General features: G+C 37.9%; 1 protein-coding gene across 5 annotated transcripts in view; it reads left to right on the forward strand.

Moving 5' to 3' along the window:
• The window catches only part of TPP2 (tripeptidyl peptidase 2), a 77,361-nt gene that overhangs the window by 6,027 nt on the left and 52,543 nt on the right, over positions 1-18,791 (forward strand). For all 5 annotated transcript variants that reach the window (XR_004259187.1, XR_004259188.1, XM_032246173.1 and 2 more), the window contains exons 2-5: positions 2,331-2,459; positions 11,268-11,363; positions 13,126-13,230; positions 16,228-16,352. Coding sequence is in view for 3 of the 5 variants with exons in the window: in XM_032246173.1 (XP_032102064.1) it covers positions 2,331-2,459; positions 11,268-11,363; positions 13,126-13,230; positions 16,228-16,352 (455 nt within the window). In the remaining 2 variants the exon portion in view is untranslated. The remainder of the gene's footprint in view (positions 1-2,330; positions 2,460-11,267; positions 11,364-13,125; positions 13,231-16,227; positions 16,353-18,791) is intronic.

Raw genomic sequence — 18,791 nt, forward strand, 5'->3', positions numbered from 1 at the left:
TTTTTTTTTTTTTTTTGGAGACAGAGTCTTGCTTTGTCACCCAGGCCGGAGGGCAGTGGCGCAATTTCAGCTCACTGCAACCTCTCCGCCCCCTGGGTTCAAATGATTCTCCTGCCTCAGCCTCCCAAGTAGCTGGGATTACAGGCACCGGCCAACATGCCTGGCCAATTTTTGTATTTTTAGCAGAGACAGCGTTTCACCATGTTGGTCAGGGTGGTGTCAGTCTCCTGACCTTGTGATCCACACGCCCCTGTCTCCCAAAGTGCTGAGATTACAGGTGTGAATCACCGTGCCCGACCAGCTTTGACTTTTTAAAGAGTGTAAATTCCCCAGGTGGAAATGGAGTCTGAAGACTGTGCTCTTTCATATTACTGACAGTTTTTGTGTTTCTGTTTCTTTCTTGAGGAGGGAGTCTTTTTTTTTTTTTTCCTCCAGCCTTTGTGTCTCTGTTTTCTGTCTGAGTCCTGCTGGTAACTCAGTACATATCCCCGAATGCAACAAATTCCCTTTGGAAAGCTAGCCCAGAAAGAGTCCAATTTTCTGTCTGAGTCCTGCTGGTAACTCAGTACATATCCCCGAATGCAACAAATTCCCTTTGGAAAGCTAGCCCAGAAAGAGTCCAAAAATTATTTTTCCCACAAAAATGTATAAATATATATGCTGTTACTTGTAGCAGTCGTATTATGGCTCAAATGAAAATTTGTGAACTGGCGACAGATTAAATCTTTGAAAATCATTCTTACTGATGAGTAACTTGTGTCTCGTAATTCAAAAATTAAATATTCATTGAATGCCTGGCAAGCACTGTGAGGTGGTGGGTATATGCTGCTGAATAAAACAGACATGGCTCTTGACCTCATGGAGCTTCTTATTCTAATGCCGGGGGGACAGATGAAGTATAATTAGAAATAGAATTATGTTCTGTGAAGGAAATGAGGTACAGTGAGAAAGAATGATCAAGTTTAGGATGGCAGCTACTTAATGGAGGTCATCGAGGAGGCCTTTCTGTGGAGTGACTTTAGTAGAAAACTGAGAGAAGATGGAATCCTGTGGAACAACTGAAGAGAGAAGGAATTCCAGGCAGAAGGAACCTGTTTAAAAAGTCATGAGACCGGAAAAAGTTTGGAATGTTTCAGGAATTGAAAGGAGATTGGTGTGGTTCAAGTCATGAGTATGGGTTTGGCAGGGGTCACATTGTGCGAAGCTTTTTAGGCAAGTATTCTGAGTGCTCCGTGAATACACTGATGGGCTTAAAGAAGAGGACTGATAAAATACAGCTTGTTTTAATACACATTGAGTATCGCAAATTTGAAGTGCTCCAGTGAACATGTCCTCTGAGGTTCATGTCAGCTCTCAAAATGATTTTGGAGCATTTGGGACATTCAGCCTATTATTACTTTTGGTGGGGCCAACGGTGGAAACTGAGGGACTGCTTAGGAAGTGATTGTTCTCAGGAAGGCCAGAGATGATGGTGATTTGGAGAATCAGGATAGTGGTGGTGAAGATGCGATGGATTTGAGCTATCTTCTAGATAAAGAATTAACAAGACTTCCCGATAGCTTCACTGTGACAAGTTAACTGAAGTGAAGAATCAGAGGAGGATTGCTGAGTTTCTGGCATGAGCAGCTGGGTGTGGAGATTCTTGGCATGGCAAAGCCTGGAGAAAATCAGGTGGCAGCGGTATGTTAAGCTTGAACTTTGGACTCGTTGAGTTTGAGGCACTAGTGTGGCATCCAACAATGGTACCATTAACATTTTTCCCCCTAAAGTTCTATACGTGGTCCAGCCGACAGCTCACCATCTTCAGATCTTTTCTCAAATGTTACCTTCTCAGCAAGGCCTTCCTTGAGCAGCCAGATTTATATTGAAAACCACATACCACCCATCTCCCGTCCCCGCTTAATTTGTTAATCCTCATCATCTGACATGTTCCTTTTAATTTTTTCCCTAATGCCCAGGGTGGTAGTACATCTGACATGTTCTTTATTTTACTTTTTTATTAACTGAACTGCATCCTCGCACTAAGATTGTCAGGGATTTTTGCGTATGGATCACTGCCATATCCCCAGCACCTAAAATAGGGTGTGGCCTATAGTAAATGCTCAGTAAATATTTGTTAACTGAATGTATGAAACCACTTGAAGGATTCTGTGGTGTTTCCACGATTAAATTTCCTTATTAGTATTTGTCCAGGCTTTTGGCTTAAAACAATTCAGTTCTCTTTTTTAAGTGAATGCAGATTTTGTATATACACATAAAAATATGGGTTTGCATTGTTTTCTTTAGGAATAAAAACCTAAAATCTACAATTTAATTTTCTTAATTTTCAGGTTACAACTGATGGAAAACCAAAAATCGTTGATATCATTGATACAACAGGAAGTGGTGATGTGAATACTGCTACAGAGGTGGAGCCAAAGGATGGCGAAATTGTTGGCCTTTCAGGAAGAGTGCTTAAGGTCAGAGCTTTGGTATTCTTTTGGAATTTTTTTTTTTTTTACTGTTGCCTCAAAACATCTAATGTTTTTACCTTACATTTATGCATTGCTACATAACAGATTACCTCAAAACCTCATGATTTAAAATGACAAATATTTATTACCTCGGAGTTCTGTGAGTCAGGAATCTGGGGTGCTTCTAGTTCAGAATCGTCCTTGAGGTTGCAGACTGTTAGCCGTGGCTGGCTTCATCTGAAGGCTCAGCTTGGGAGAGGAAGGGGGAGTTTGTTTCCAAGCTCACTGGCGTGTCACTGACAGGTCTTAACTCCTTGCCACGTGGGCCTCTCCACAGCGCTGCTGTATCCAGCAGCGCCTTCCCTGAGAGAGTGATCCGAGGGAGTCCCCATGATGAAAGCCACCATCTTTCTATTAAAGTGATTTTGGAAGGGACCACACACATCATTTGACTATGTTCTGCTCGTTGGAAGTGAGTCAGTAAATCCAGCACAGGCTTAAGGTTAAGGGATTTTACAAGAAGTGAATCATTGGGACCATTTTAGAAGAAGTCATGATTTTGTTGTTTGATGGAGCACCTAGTTTGGGCTGTATTTTTCAGTGAGGTTGCCCAATTTTATTTTGTGTTTTGAATACAAAGATGGAGAAAGTAACCACATGATAGTTTTGCCTTCATCTTTTACTGTCCCTTCATAGTATTCCCAGTGAACTTGACCATGAAGAAATACTTAGGCTATAGTCAGTGTTAACTTAAATGGCCAGCTTTATCTTATGCTGTATCATTCTACGTCCTTGGTAGAAAGGCCTGGGCAAGCTCATAAAAAATAATTATAAAGCAAGCATAGAACAGCTCATGAGCTAAGGAACGTGGAGGATGGCAAGAATTTGTGATCCTGTACTCTATCGTTTAAAGCAATAAGCAGAATTAGTTTGGAATATAAAATTATGATTAGTTAACTTTTTCCACCTTTTACTATCTATCTGAATTATACTTAGGCTTTGTCTTTTAGATAAGCCTTTGTGGCAGCATACTGGTTTTCTGTGCCAGGCAATAAAGCACCACAGACTTAGCAACCTAAAACCTTGTATATTTCTATATTTATTTATTATGCACTGTTTCCATGGGGTAGGTGTCCAGGCATGGCTTTCTGTGGGTCTCTGCTCAGGGTCTCACAAGACTGCAGTCAAGGTTAAAGGCTCAGCCGAGGCTCAGGCTTCTTTTCCAAGTTTACATGATGGAAAAATTCATTTCATTGCAGCTGTGAAACTTATGATAGCTTGCTTCTTCACGGTCAGTAAGAGAATCTCCTACTTTGGTGATGACCCCAGTCTCTCTTTCAAAGAACTCACCTGATTAGTTCAGGCCCACTGAGAATCATCTCCCTTTTGATTTGCTCAGATTCCTTAATTGCATCTGCAAAATCCCTTTACCTTCTTTACATACCATAATGTAATCATGGGAGTGACATCTCATTATATTCATAGATCCCAACTTCACTTAGCGGAGGGACTATGCAAAGGCTTGGGTCTTCTTAAGAATCTGCCCCTCTTGGACAGCTGGCAGCCATTAATATCCAAGTTATACTTCCTTTTCCGTGTATTATGAACTGAATATCTGTGTCCCCACCCCCAGCTCAAATTCATATGTTGAAGCCCTAACCCTCAGTGTGATGGTATTTGGAGGTTGGGCTTTTGGGAGGTATTTAGGGTTAGAAGAGGTTTTGAGTATGTGTCTCCTAGGATAGTATTAGTACCCTTATAAGAAGAGACTCCAGAGAGCTTCCTGTCTCCAGGTCATATGAGGACGTGCAAGAAGGTGGCCTCTGTAAGCCAGGAAGAGGGTTTTCACCTGAACTCAACCATGCTGGCGCCCTGATGTTGAGCTTCCAGCCACTAGGACTATAAGAAAATCAGCTTCTGTTGTCAGTCACCCAGTTTACAGTGCGGGTTGAGAATCCCTGTCTGAAACACTTGGGACCAGAATACTTTTTCTTGGGACCAAATTTTTTTCAGATTTTGGAATATTTTCATTGTATATACCGGTTGAGCCTCCCTTATCCAAAATCGGAAATGCTCCAAAATGAGTGCCAACATGACACTCAAAGGAAATGGTCAATAGAGCATTTCAGATTTTCAGATTAGAAGTGCTCAGCCACCTGAATTACCCTAGCGTTCAGCCCATCTTCCCCCAAGTCAACCTTATGATTAGAATATATTTCAAAGGGAAACTTGGAATTCCTGTGAGTTATGGTACTCTGGGAAACTAAAGAACATTCCTAGTAAGTCCTGCAGGCTTAGAGCCATATAAAGTATTACTTGATTCTTTATTTATTAACTTATTTTGAGACAGAATCTCACTCTGTCACCCAGGCTGAAGTGCAGTGGCACAATCTTGGGTTACCACAACCTCTGCTTCCTGGGTTCAGGTGATTCTCCTGCCTCAGCCTCCCAAGTAGCTGAGATTACAGGCATGCGCCATGACACCTGGCTAATGTTTTTTTTTTTTTGTATTTTTAGCGGAGATAGTTTTGCCATGTTGGCCAGGCTGGTCTCAAACTCCTGACCTCAAGTGATCCACCTGCCTCAGCCTCCCAGAGTGCTAATATTATAGGCATGAGCCACCACGCTTGGCCTCATTTATTTTTAAACAGCTGTAGTAACCCCTGCTTTAGATAAACCCCATGAACTAATAAGATCACTAGTACTCACAAGTAGAATTATATATGTACCATGTATATTGCTCTTAAACAAAGTCAAAACAATTACAAGGTTCGTCTTTTCTCAGCTTGGCAACATATTTCTTTAATTCTACTGTTAAGTATTCTTAGCCCATCATTGTGGGTTTTTAAACTTAATTTTTAATTGTGTTCAGTATGTTTTAATAGTTTAAAAACACAAATATTTTTACAAGGCTTCTAACAAGAAGAGTTCAATCCCCTGTCCCACCTCTCCCTACTGTTTTCTGCTTCAACATGACCTTCAATACATTAAATTCTCTTCAAAGTTTAAAATAACATGCTAGTATAGTCTTATGTCTTTATTTGTAGAATTAATATGTGAAAGAAGAGAATTTAACTCTCAAGTCCTTTACTTCCAGGAAATCGGCGTTATCTCTTAGATAACATCCTCTCCATTGTTTTCGCTGTGTTTTTCTGGAACCTTGTAATTGAACATTGGACCTCTTGAATTGATCCTCCAGTTTTTAAATTTTCTTCCATGCCTTTATCCTTCACCTTCCTGAGAGATTTCTAGCATTTTCTCAACATTGTAACCCTTGTGTGAATTTTGTTAAATTTTGCCTATTTTTAATTGTAAAAGCCCCTTCATTTTCACTTGGAACATATTTTTGTATCATGTGTGCAACATTTATCTCTATGAGATACATTTTAATTTTTTTAAATTTCATTGTTTCTTCCCTCCCCTTCCCCCATTCTCCTTTCTTAGTCTCCTGTTCTGCTTCTGCTTCTCCTTTCTCCTTTTTCCTTCACCCTCTCCTTCCTCCTTCACCTCCTCCTCTTCCTTATTCTCTGCTTTTTACTTTAGATATTTTATTTAGGTGTCTAATCATCCCTGGCTGTCTTATTTTAGCAAGTAACAAGAAAAGGTGATTGGAAGCTCTTCTGCTTGTGTAGGTTCTTTTGGTGGGTTTTACTATAGAGTACTGATAACATTTGGGGGGACCCCCATAATATCAACACACACTATATTTTTTCCATTGGGATGCCCAGTTACCTGAAAGAAGTCCTTAGCCTATTTGGCCTAGGGTTTAGGGGAGGAGTGAGTGAAAAGTCTGGCTGCAGGTATTCAGGTAGCCACACATGCAAGGGGCCTGGAGCAAAGTCATGCAGACTCATTTTTATGTCTCATCCGTCTTGTATTAGTTCTTTTTCACACTGCTGTGAAGTGTGAGACTGGGGAATTTATGAAGAAAAGAGGTTTAATTGACTCACAGTCTGCAGGCTTAACAGGAAGCGTGACTTGGTAGTCTCAGGAAACATACAATCATGGTGGAAGGTGAAGGGGAAACAAGATATGTCTTCTCATGGTTGAACAGGAGAGAGAGCCAGCAAAGGGTGAAGTGCCACGCTTTTTTTTTTTTTTTTTTTTTTTTTTTTTTTTAAGATAGAGTTTTGCCCTTGTAGCCCAGGCTGGAGTTCAGTGGCATGATCTTGGCTTACTGCAACCTCTGCCTCCCAGGTTCAAGCAGTTCTCCTGCCTCAGGCTCCCAAGTAGCTGTGATTACAGGTGCCTGCCACCATGCCCTGCTAATTTTTGTATTTTTAGTAGAGACAGGGTTTTACCATGTTGGCCAGGCTGGTCTTGAACTGCAGACCTCAGGTGATCCACCTGCCTCACCCTCCCAAAGTTCGGGGATTACAGGCGTGAGCCACTGCACCCGACTGCCGCTCATGTTTAAACCATTAGATCTTGTAAGAATTCATCATCACAGGAACAGTAAGGGGGAAATCCATCCCCATGATCCGGTCACCTCCCGCCAGGCCCCTCCCCTGACATGAGAGGATTATAATTCGACATGAGAGGATTATAATTCGACATGAGATTTGGGTAGAGACACAGAGTCAAACCATATGACCTCTTCTTTGCTGTGTTGACAAAGTTGACATTTCAGATTTTCTCTGGAGGGTTACCTGGTTGGTGAAGTTTGGGCAGGATGAGGGGTGGAGCAATGGGAGTGCTCCTTATACAAATTTTCCGCCAGTCTTTTTAGTTAGAACTGTCTTCTCTATCCATCCATAAAGTGTACTCACACACATGTTCAGTTTAATTTTTTTCAGGGATGTACTGGTGTTTAGATATTTTGCAGTAGTCATTAAAAGGAAGAATTATTAATCACTGGGATTCTGACTAGTTGGATCTCTGCAACTCTTAGTACACAGTTTTCAGAAAGCAACGCAATGAAGTCTTCAAGTTTCTTTGATGTAGTCATGCATTTATTTATTTATTTAAGATGGAGTCATGTTCTTTCGCCCAGGCTGCAGTGTCGTGGTGCGATCTCAGCTCACTGCAACCTCTGCCTCCTGGGTTCCAGCAGTTTTCCTGCCTCAGCCTCCCAAGTAGCTGAGATTACAGATGCCTGCCACTGTGCCTGGCTAATTTTTTGTTTTTTCAGTAGAGGTGGGGTTTCACCACGTTGGCCAGGCTGGTCTCAAACTCCTGACATCAGGTGATCCACCCGCCTCAGCCTACCTAAGTGCTGGGATTATAGGTGTGAACCACCGCACCCGGCTGTCATGCTTTGAAGTGAACTAAATGTTTATAGCCTATTTTTTTCCACTTAGCCCATAAATTACTAACAAACTTATTTTTCTGTCAGTTTAATATCAACTAATAGGTGCTTTGAACACTTCAGTAGTCTCGTTCTCAAAGAATGATATTCCTAGGCCTTCTTGAGAAACCAGTGGTAAGTTACTTATGGCCTACGGTACTCCCATGAGCAGATCAAAGTACAAAAGTGAATAGAACTTTAAAACCTTAAATTGTAAAATATGCATACTTAAAGTACATAAACCCATTATGTACAGTTTTATGAATCGTTATAGCAGATCAAGATAAAGAACATTGTTGTACCTCAGAAACTTCCTGCATCCTCCTGAATCATAGCCTATTGCAACTTTTGTGATAATCATTTCTTTGCTTGTTTGTGTGTAGTTTTACCACATTGGTGTGGCTATATAAAATATATTGTTTAGTTTTGGCTAGTTTGAACTTTACACGAAGAGTCTCATTTCATTCATAAAATTTCAGTATATGTTGTTTTTCCCTTGGCATTATGAGATATGAAATTCGTAAGACTTGCTCATGTTGTCACAGGTAGCAATGATTTATTCAGTTTCATTGCTGTGCATATGCCATGGCTTGTACCTAGCACATCCTATCCATTCTATGATGTATGTGTATCCTGTGCTCATGTATGTGGGTACCTCCAGGATGTATGTATAGGAGTAGAATTGCTGAATCATGGAGATACATCACTAGGTCCTGCCAAACAGTTTTTCCAAGTGTGTGTGTGTGCGTTTGTTTTTTTAATTGGACAGGACATCTCCTTGACCAAGTGTTTGTATTAAAAGACATTTCCAGGCCAGCCGCAGTGGCTCACGCCTCTAATCCCAGCACTTTGGGAGTCGAGAGCAGGTAGATCAGCTGAGGTCAGGAGTTCAAGACCACCCTGACCAACATGGTGAAACTCCCTCTCTACTAAAAATATGAAGATTAGCTGGGCGTGGTGGCATGCACCTGTAATCCCAGCTACTTGGGAGGCTGATGCAGGAGAATCACTTGAGCCTGGGAGGCAGAGAGGCTGCAGTGAGCTGAGATGGCGCCGTTGCACTCCAGCCTGGGTGACAGAGCGAGACTCCTTCTCAAAAAAATGTTAAAAAAGACATTTCCATTAGCAGTGTGTAATAGCCGTTTTCTGACCTCATGATCATAGAGATATTATCCTATATTTCTAAGAAGTTTCACAGCTTTTTTCTTCTGTTTGTTCTAGAATTCACCTGGAATTGATTTTATATGCTTAGTTTGAAAGGAGTTCTATATCTTTTTTTCCATAAGAAGACCCAGTTGTCCTTACACCATGTATTCCACAATTTTCACTCTAATTTTTGGTACCTTCTTTTCACTTGGCACCCTTCAAAATGTGGTGAGCTTCTAAAGTCTCCTTCATGTTTTTCTTTGTCCCTTCCTTTTTGGATGTTTCCTCCACTTCCTTTATTCTAATTTTAGTAGCATTTTGGAAGGAAGCACAGTGCCTTTTTCATTTTACCACATTTAACTTGAAGTCATTTTAAAAATTAATACTTAGCCTTAAATATTTTTGGGTTTAAAAAAAAAAGATAAATCCAGGCATAATGAATGAGTTGGCCAGATTTAGCATGGTACTTAGATGCAGTGACAGCCAAAGGAAATGGTGTGCGTGTGCACTGGCCTGTGTGATGAGGCTGGCAAGGCTGAAATCATTTTGAAGCAAAAAAAAAAGCCTCTAAAAGGGCTTTAATGCATGGCACTATAACACTCAGGTGACACTTAGCCTGTTAAGAAAAATGTTCCAATTGTTAGGCATCCTCTCTTTAAGGGAGTCAGAAAAATGAGGTGTAATTGGTAATTACAAAGATTATATATAGCATGACAATCAGTCTTAATACTTGTAGTTACTGTGTAATTGTAATCATTTTTAAGATATCAACTTAAAATGGTCAAATGTAAAGATTTTATTCTTAGAGGTACCAAAATAACTTTTCTTTATGTAGATTACTCAAATATGCAAAATAAAATTTCATAATTGCCTCATAAAGTTAGCTTTATCTTGGCTAAAGTTAGACCAGATAGCCCTGATTATAATTTTTATCTGATTTTTTTTAGTGTAATTTTTGTAACTAGCCTGCCTTCGCAGTAAGGAAAATATATATAGTTATGAATTGAGAAATGTCTGGTTCTGTGGACTGTGCAGACTTTGATCTCATTTATGATTATAAATTATGTCTATGGGATTATTCTTATTGTACTATATTTCTTTTTAAGTGTGATTAAATATGACTTAACACCTTTCTATTTTGCAGTTATTTTAATTAGTTTCTTTATTTAATCTTTTGGGATTTTATGATTTTCCATAATGTCTTTGTATAAAGTTGCCAAGGGTTACTAAACCACTTGTGTAGTGGGACACAAGTGAATAAATGCTCTGAATTCAAAAGCTGGTGATTACTTCCCTTTTTGTTGCTGCAGTGCTTTCTTATTGCTTTGCCATGGGCTGTTGCAAAAACATTGAAGTTTAGAATTCCGGTTCTCTAAAGAAGATCCATAAGTTCTGAGTGAAAAGTGCTAACTTGTGTGCCAATGTATTTGAAATTTCACATTCTCCAGACATCCAGTTGATTTGGAAATGATTAATGGCACACAGGCCTTTAAAATGTCAATATTTAGTAGTAATAGCTCCTGAAGCTCTGTGAATGATTGTTTTCCTCTAGTTCTGAGGAAATTTCATCCAAAAGTTTTCTGCCTGGGAAGTGGTTGGATGAAGGATGTGCGGATGAGTTAAAGATACTGCGTAAGTGAGGATTGATGAGTCTCCCAGCTCTGGGTGTTTCAGCCTTATCATTTATATATATTTAAAAGCTGGTTTTGATGACCATGGTCCCTATCTTTTCTTGACTGATGATTCAAGTTGGTTGATGCTCAATTCACTTTGTTGTTCACAGGAATAAGGTAGAGGTTTTCTTCCTTTTACAGGTAAAGAAGTAGAAGCCTGTGGGTTCCCTCTAGTTAGTGACAGAGTTTGTATTCAGAGCCAGATTTATCTGACTTTAAATCCCATATCCTTTATACAGAATTTTTGGTTTCCATGAGAGAGATAGGTTCCAGTTTTCAACCTTCGTGTTGTTTGGGCAAGTAATTTGATTTCTCTTTCTGCTTTGCTTTCTCTATTTGTAAACTAGGCATCCTGTTTACATCGCTCTACTAAAAGTTTAGTGTTTTAAAATACTTCGAGAGTTTAAAAGACTATTACAAGATTTTAGCAGTTTATTGAGATAGTATATATTGAAAGCACTTTTTAAACCATGAAGCATTGTACAAATGGAAGGTATTATTCTAGTTGAATTGTCTTATTTATGGATGAGAAAAAAGTGATAAAGATATTAAGTGATTGCTTAGAGTATTAAACACATGTTGTCATACATGAGCTTTCTTATTAAGCTATTAAAATAGAATTAATATACTTTTTTGCTCAGTAGTCCATCATTGGAATTGGAAAGCGTTTAGTGAATGAACAGGTTACCTTTTTTTTCTTTTCTGTAGATTCCTGCAAGCTGGACAAATCCCTCAGGCAAATATCATATTGGCATCAAAAATGGCTATGACTTCTATCCCAAGGCTCTCAAGGAAAGGATACAGGTAATGTACAATCCGGTACCAATGACTTGTTGTATTCTTCTGACTTGTCTTCTTCCTCAGATTTTATTCCTACTAAAGAAAAATATTCATAAAATTTCATTAACTCAGGTTTTTTGGGAAGGTTGATGGTTTTTAAACAATAACTGCTTAAAGATTCTGCTCAATGGAATGTCATCCATTTAAAGTGATTCTTAATCTTGGATATAAAGCTAAGCTTAGGGAATCTGTGAATACACTGAAGTTATATTCAGATTTTTGTGTTTTTCTGGGAAATGGGATATAGCTTTCACTGGATTTTCGAGAACATTTTTACTTGAAAAAGGCTAAAGACAGTTGATTCAAAGTCCAGACCACCTTTTCGTTTCTGTTCTGTAGTTTCTGTGATATGTCTCGCCCCTGTTGTTTTCGGTTTAACTAGCCTTCTTGCTCCCAGTTAATCATCATTCAGTATTAAGTGTTAATCAGACCTAAAACTGCTGTAGTATAAGAACACCAGTGTGCCGTTAGAAATATGAGTTGTTGGTGGTGGTTTTTTAATTTTTGGGAGACAGGGTCTTGCTCTGTCGCTCAGGCCAGAATGCAGCGGCATGATCACAGCTAACTACTGCCTCACCCACCCAGGGTATCTTCCCATGTAGCTGGGACTACAGGCACACGCCACCACACCCATCTAATTTTTGTATTTTTTGTAGAGATAGGGTTTTGCCAGTCTCAAACGCCTGGGCTCAAGTGATCCACCTGCCTCATTCTTCCAAAGTGCTGGGACTATAAGTGTGAGCCATTGTATGACTGCATTTTTATACAGTATATTAAATTTAATCTGTGTTGATAAGATACAATTGAATATGCAAATATGGTGTGGTTAAGTTAAAGTGAACCATTCCTTTAGCTGCATTGGGAGGCACTATGAATTAAAGACACTGGAGATAAAGGTTAAAACCGATTTCAATAACATAGAACCTTATCAAGTCAAAGGGGATGTAAAAAAAGAGAGGGAAGAAATTGAGGGAGCCTGCATTGTCTGTTAAAATGCAGCTGTAGTCTTATCTAGTTCTGTGCTTACACTTGGCTTATGGTATTTCCCAATCTTGTATGGGCCCAGAATACCATTTTCTTACTTTTAATGACTGGGAATTTAGTCAGTTTTCTGATGTAATAGTAGATATTCTAGGAGAAGGAAAGGTTTTAAATTGGGCAATATGATACATAAAAATACACCTGGATGTGTCTTGGTAAACTTCTCTTAAAACCTACATGCAATTAATTGACTAACCAGTTTTTGGTAAGTGATCCTGGCTTTTATCTACTTCATTAGAAACTTTTTTTTTTTTTTCAGGGGGGGGACGGAGTTTCGCTCTTGTTACCCAGGCTGGAGTGCAATGGCGTGATCTCGGCTCACCGCAACCTCCGCCTCCTGGGTTCAGGCAATTCTCCTGCCTCAGCCTCCTGAGTAGCTGGGATTACAGGCAGCTGCCACCCTGCACGGCCACCTTTTGTATTTTTAGTAGAGATGGGGTTTCACAATGTTTGCTAGGCAGGTCTCAAACTCCTGACCTCAGGTGATCTGCCCACCTCAGCCTCCCAAAGTGCTGGGATTACAGGCATGAGCCATCGCACCCAGCCAGAAACGACTTTGTAAAACCTCTGTATGAGAATAGTGTAGCACCACAATGGTCACAACAAAGTCCACGTATAAATGCCTGTCTAGGTTTACCTGAGTATTTGTCAGCCTAATTATAAAGTAATTTTTCTGTCCTTGCAGAAAGAACGAAAGGAAAAAATCTGGGACCCTGTTCACAGAGTGGCCCTTGCAGAAGCCTGCAGAAAACAGGAAGAATTTGATGTTGCCAACAATGGCTCTTCTCAAGTTGGTGCTAGTCGCTTTCATTTAAACATTACCCTAGAACCATATTCCCATAGAGTTTTTAGAGAACTGATAGACTGCTTTTTTTGCAAATTTTCTTTTTTCACAAATTCTCTTTTAGGTTGGTTAATTTTACTAATTTGTCCTTTATTATTTATCCTCAAGTCAATGTACGTATGTATGAATTTTTAAAACTTAACATATAATACACATAGAGTAAAAGTACATAAATTGTGTTTAGTTATTAATTCTCCCATGAAAGCTGCACCTGGGAATTTCTCTTGTGCCCCTTCCTCATCACTGCTCCCGTCCTCCTTCCCAAAGACAACCACCGTCTTGACTTCTAACACTGCAGATGATTTTGCCTGTTTTGATTTTTGTAAAATGAAACCATATAGTATGTATTATTTTATTTGAATTATATTCACAACATTAAATTACGATATTCATCCATGCTGTGGGGTATTCATTTTCATTATGATATTCAACACAATTTGGATATACCACGGTTTACCCATATCTGCCTGTTTTCCAATTTTTATTATTAAGAATAATGATATTTTAAACATTCGTGTGTGCTTAAAATGCTTGTGTGTTTTAAACATTTGGTAGGTCATACAGTGGTTGTAACAATTTGTATTTCCACAAGAAGTATATGAAAGTTCCCATTGTTTAACCATTAAATTTTTTTGAATTAATTTATCAGATGAAAATAATGTCTTGGTTTATTAAGGAAATAATATGTGCTAGTTGCAGCATCTTTGGACATCGCACGTGTGAGAAGCCTTCATCATGCCAGCCCCAGGGATGATCACCACAGCTTGGTGTCTGTCCTTCTAAATTGTTCTTTTAATGCATGCGTGTTCCTTTTCTTAATCAAAAATCGGACTCTGTCAGTGGTTCTCAGCCCTGATCACATGAAGATCTTTAAAAACTGCCAGTACTTGTGTTCTCTAGAGGAATGAACTTAAAACCCTGTGGAGGAAATAGGCATTTTTTAAAATTCCTCAGGAGCTTTCATTAACATGAACCTTGAGCTGGGAACCGCTGGTCTATGTGTACCTATAGACAAATTTAACTTTTATTTACTTAATCTACGTATATCATCTGTTTTAAACACCTGTATACTTTTCTGTTAAATCAGAATTTTTACTTTTTCAACTTCATTGCTAAGTACAGTAAATGTAGTATTTCAGGTGTTACATATATACAGCTAACTATGAAAGAGAGTTCTGAATTTCTTTATCCATTTTATTAAATTTTGTATACCAAAAATGCCTATTTGATTGGCTGTTTCTTTTGAGGAGGAGTAAATGTTAAATATATTGAATAAATTAAAATGAAACAAAACAAGATTTTTGGAATATGTGAAAATCAAATTTTTATTCACTAGGACAATTTAGGTGAATATAGAGTATATTATTTCAAAAACTTGGGTTTAAGCATATGAAATTGCCTTTTTGGTAGATCAAAAATAGTTGGATAGCAGCAGATTGCATGATTCAATCTAATGTATTCTATATGTATTGTCACTTTTTTAAAAATGGTTTTCAAAATACTTTATTTTTCACAATGTTTTAGACCTCATGGTCCCTGTTTCAAAACATGGGAAGGTATAGTCTTTGATTCTCATATACTGATTTGTGGAACTGATACAGATGAACTGATTATTTCTAAATTACCTGAATTATTTTAAAAGTAATCAAGATTTCTGGGCTTTATCCCCTAATAATTCTGATGTACTAAGTGGGATAAGACATAGCATCTATCTTTGTGATAGCCTTTATGTGATTGTGATTTGCAGTGAAATTTAGTAATCATTGGCCAAGGTAATAATTTGCTACCCTGCTAGTTTCTGATGTGACAGCCTCAGAAGATTATCGTAAGGACAAAAACTTGCTCAGGATTGCACAGCTAAGTTGCTAAATTGAGATTTGAATCCATATTTCTTCCCTCTATGTTAATACTAATTCCACGCTATAGAAGGCAAATGGATTTTAAGCAATATTAAGTGCTCTTGATCAGAGATGGCTACCTTTTTCAGTAAATTGCCAAATAGTAAATATTTTCAGTACTATCTTATCCTTGTATCATGAAAACATAGGCAATATGTGACTGAACAAGGAAGGCCATGTTCCAGTAAAGCTTCATTTACACAACTATGTCACAGGCTATATTTGACCCATGCACCAAGATTTGTCAACTCCTGCTGGATCTTAATATAGTAACATAGTGAGTCTAGAGATATTATTCGTCTCAATTTCAGTATTTATATGCCTTTCTATTTCACAGATTATTTCTGTTTAAGCCAGTCATTTTCCTAGTTATTTGAGTACCTAACTTATTTATTTATTTTTTTGATACTCTAGGTTAGAGACATGTTTTGGAGAGGCAATACATGCTAGTGCCAGTTGTTGTCTAGTTTGTACATAATCTAATATAAAGCACTTGCTTTTATTCATGACCACAGAGCTAAAATAAGGTTTCAATTACCTCCATTAAATGTTTCTATTTAACACAGCAAATTCTAAAAGAGATAAGATGATTAATGGGTTTTATTATTTATTTGGGTTCTTAAGAAATAAATTTGAGATAGAAAAGGTCCTGATATAAAAATCTAAAAGTCAATAGATAACCTATTTTGTAGCAGTTTTATTTTAGAGTTGCTTTTGGAAATGAGTTAGACAGATTACAAATATGTTACAAACATGTTTTGGCTAAATGATATCACCAACGTGTAACACAGTGTCTTTCCCAGAGTGTGCCTAGTGAGTGACTGAGATTGAGTACAATAACTGTTTCTAAAATCTTTACTATGTTACTAGATATCTGCTTCATTGAATTGAATGACAAGTTGCATAGATAGAACAAAATTTTGTTACATTTTTTTCAGGGTAAAATAACTTTACCGTTGATCAACATTGTATCTTTGGTTGTATCCTAATACAACTTTCAGAAGGCCAGAATGTACTTATGTTAGTCAATTTTCCAATTTACTAGGCAAGTAAACTAATCAAGGAGGAGCTTCAGAGTCAAGTGGAATTGCTAAATTCTTTCGAGAAGAAATACAGTGATCCTGGCCCTGTATATGACTGCTTGGTATGGCATGATGGCGAAGTCTGGAGGTAAACTTTATGTATTTTCTAGATCTTCATTCACAAGTGTTTTCTTATCTACTCTGAAAAACATTAAATGCTCAGAGCCACACAGAGTTTTGGTTATGTGATGGTATCACTCAGCAAAACTGTTTGAGGGCCACATTGGCTTCTGGGTAATTTTGGATAAGCCCGTTGAACTTCTGGCTATTACATTTGACCCTAAAGCTGACTTTTATCTGATTTTAAATAAACTTATTAAACAAATAATTTATTAGTATGTTGACCATCCGTGTATTTGGAAGTGGTTTTAAGTCTGTTTCCTCATTTGTTAATTGAGATAGTAGTACTTACAGGGCTTTGTGAAAATTAAATTTGATGTTTCTAGATACACTAAGTAGGTAAGCAATGTATGCTATTATTGCTACTGCTGTTTCTATTACTAAAACTACTACTAATAATAATATGGCTTATACCAAGTTACACATCATGTACATTTTTCAGTTTTTTTACACTGCTTCTGTGCTTCTTGGAGTTGGTTAGGCTGCCTTCTTGAGTTACTATCTGCATGAAAACAGGAAGACATTATTAATACAGATATTTAGCCATATGCATGCTTTAGGACTTCTGCAAAAAAAAAAAAAAAAAAAAAAAAACCGGGACCATGCCTTAAAACTTGTAGTCAAGAATTACTTGTAGTCTGCGTCCCTGCTTATGTGCAAAGAATTGCTTTATAAGATGGGGCAGATACAGATCATGCCATGACTATTTCATCACGGCTTTCACGATAATTCACCTTCACAATCCACCCTTCTTAAAGGAGTGGTCTCCTCCAACGTGTGCAGGTACTAACTCATCTTTAATCAGATCAAGGGTATATAAAATGTTCAGTTGAATGAGAAATCTCTGCAGAATTTGGGGATGATGTTAATAAAATATCTGCACATAACTTTTTCAGTCTAGATGATCTTAAATATTAATGCACTTTTGTGTGTATTCATATGTTTTGTTGTGTGTACATGCATACACATTTTGAAAAATTCTTTTCCAGAGGCTTTATACAGAATACTATCTTGTTGCATCCACCATGTGGGGTAACATGACACAGTCACACTCAGTAATAAGCCTTAGGTGCGTTTTAGTGTGGGAAAGGAGGCAAGGTTAAATTCAAGGAAAATACTAAATACAAAAATGAGTGTATGTGGGAAAGTATATACTACTACAAAAGGACTTAAAGAAATACCAAAATATTAGCAGGAATTGAGTAGTGAGGCAATAGGTGGTTTCATTTAAAGTGTTTGCTCTAGGTTCTGAAAACACTGCAGATTACTTTGTCCTAGGAAAAGGAATTCGGAGTCAGTTGTCCAAGGTGCCATTGTACGTTTTCACAAAGTTTCCTTGGTCTTCAAGGTAGTTGATAAAGTGACTTACTTGTAGCAGTTTGTTGACAACTATTCTAAGGGTTTTGTTTAGAACTTCTGAATTAGAAGTGAAATTTAACATTGCATGAAATAAAATCTGAAATCTCAGAGTAACATTTTAGGACATTTTATTATAATAAATGAAAAATGTAGCATGATTATACTTTCAGGTGGTACTAGAAATAGTGTAACTTTTTTACATAATATAGTATATCCTGTGGGGCTTTGATCTCAGAGTTAGATCCAAAATTTTTTGAAGAGAATCTTGAAGATCCCAACATACATAAGGTTAATCCAGCTCTGTCTGCAGATGTTATCATTTCACATTTCAAAAATGCCAACCATTTCTGAGGGGGGTAAAGTGACCTATTCTTTAAGTGCCTTGGGTGTTTTGTTTTGTTTGATGAAGAATGTTCAGTCTGTGCTCTCCCTGCCACATTTCTGCTAATTGTTAAGCGTGTATCTCTGCACTTAACGGGTGGCCTCAGATGACTCTGCTCTGAGCATCTGTCAGGACGCAAAACCTCAGACTCACTGTCACTCCAAATGGAGCAAAAACTGGTTGAGAGAAACGGTGTTTACAGAGGATTACATAAAGGAGAAGCTATTAATTGATTTCTTTACAGTGGATTTTGACCTTGCTTATGTCATGTTTCCTTTTAGATTCTTGATGAAAGCTGTAGATTCTTTCCATAGAAAATTGAGAGATGTGTGAAAAGGTCAAGAAATATATAAAACAAAAGCCCTTCCTCATCATCCTCCCCACTCACATGTACTCTGTTCTATGTATGAACCTCATTTTCATATTTTTTTTTTCTCTATTCTAAGTACTTGAATTCACCCAACCAGACCTTCAGAAAGTTATAACCTTGCACTGCATTCACACTTGTCCTCTGTCGAGTTATTTAGGGAAGTCAGTAATAATTTATGTTTTGATGTGATGGTTGTATTATTGAGTCACTCCAATGGTGGTGGTTATAAGAAACTGACCTGCGAATGTGTCACTGTATTTGCTGTGAGAGTATTGTTAAAGATGATGATTTCATTA

The sequence above is a fragment of the Sapajus apella genome, unplaced genomic scaffold, assembly GCF_009761245.1.
Source record: "Sapajus apella isolate SASKATOON/1434 unplaced genomic scaffold, GSC_monkey_1.0 scaffold60, whole genome shotgun sequence".
Classification (NCBI taxonomy): Eukaryota; Metazoa; Chordata; class Mammalia; order Primates; family Cebidae; genus Sapajus; species Sapajus apella.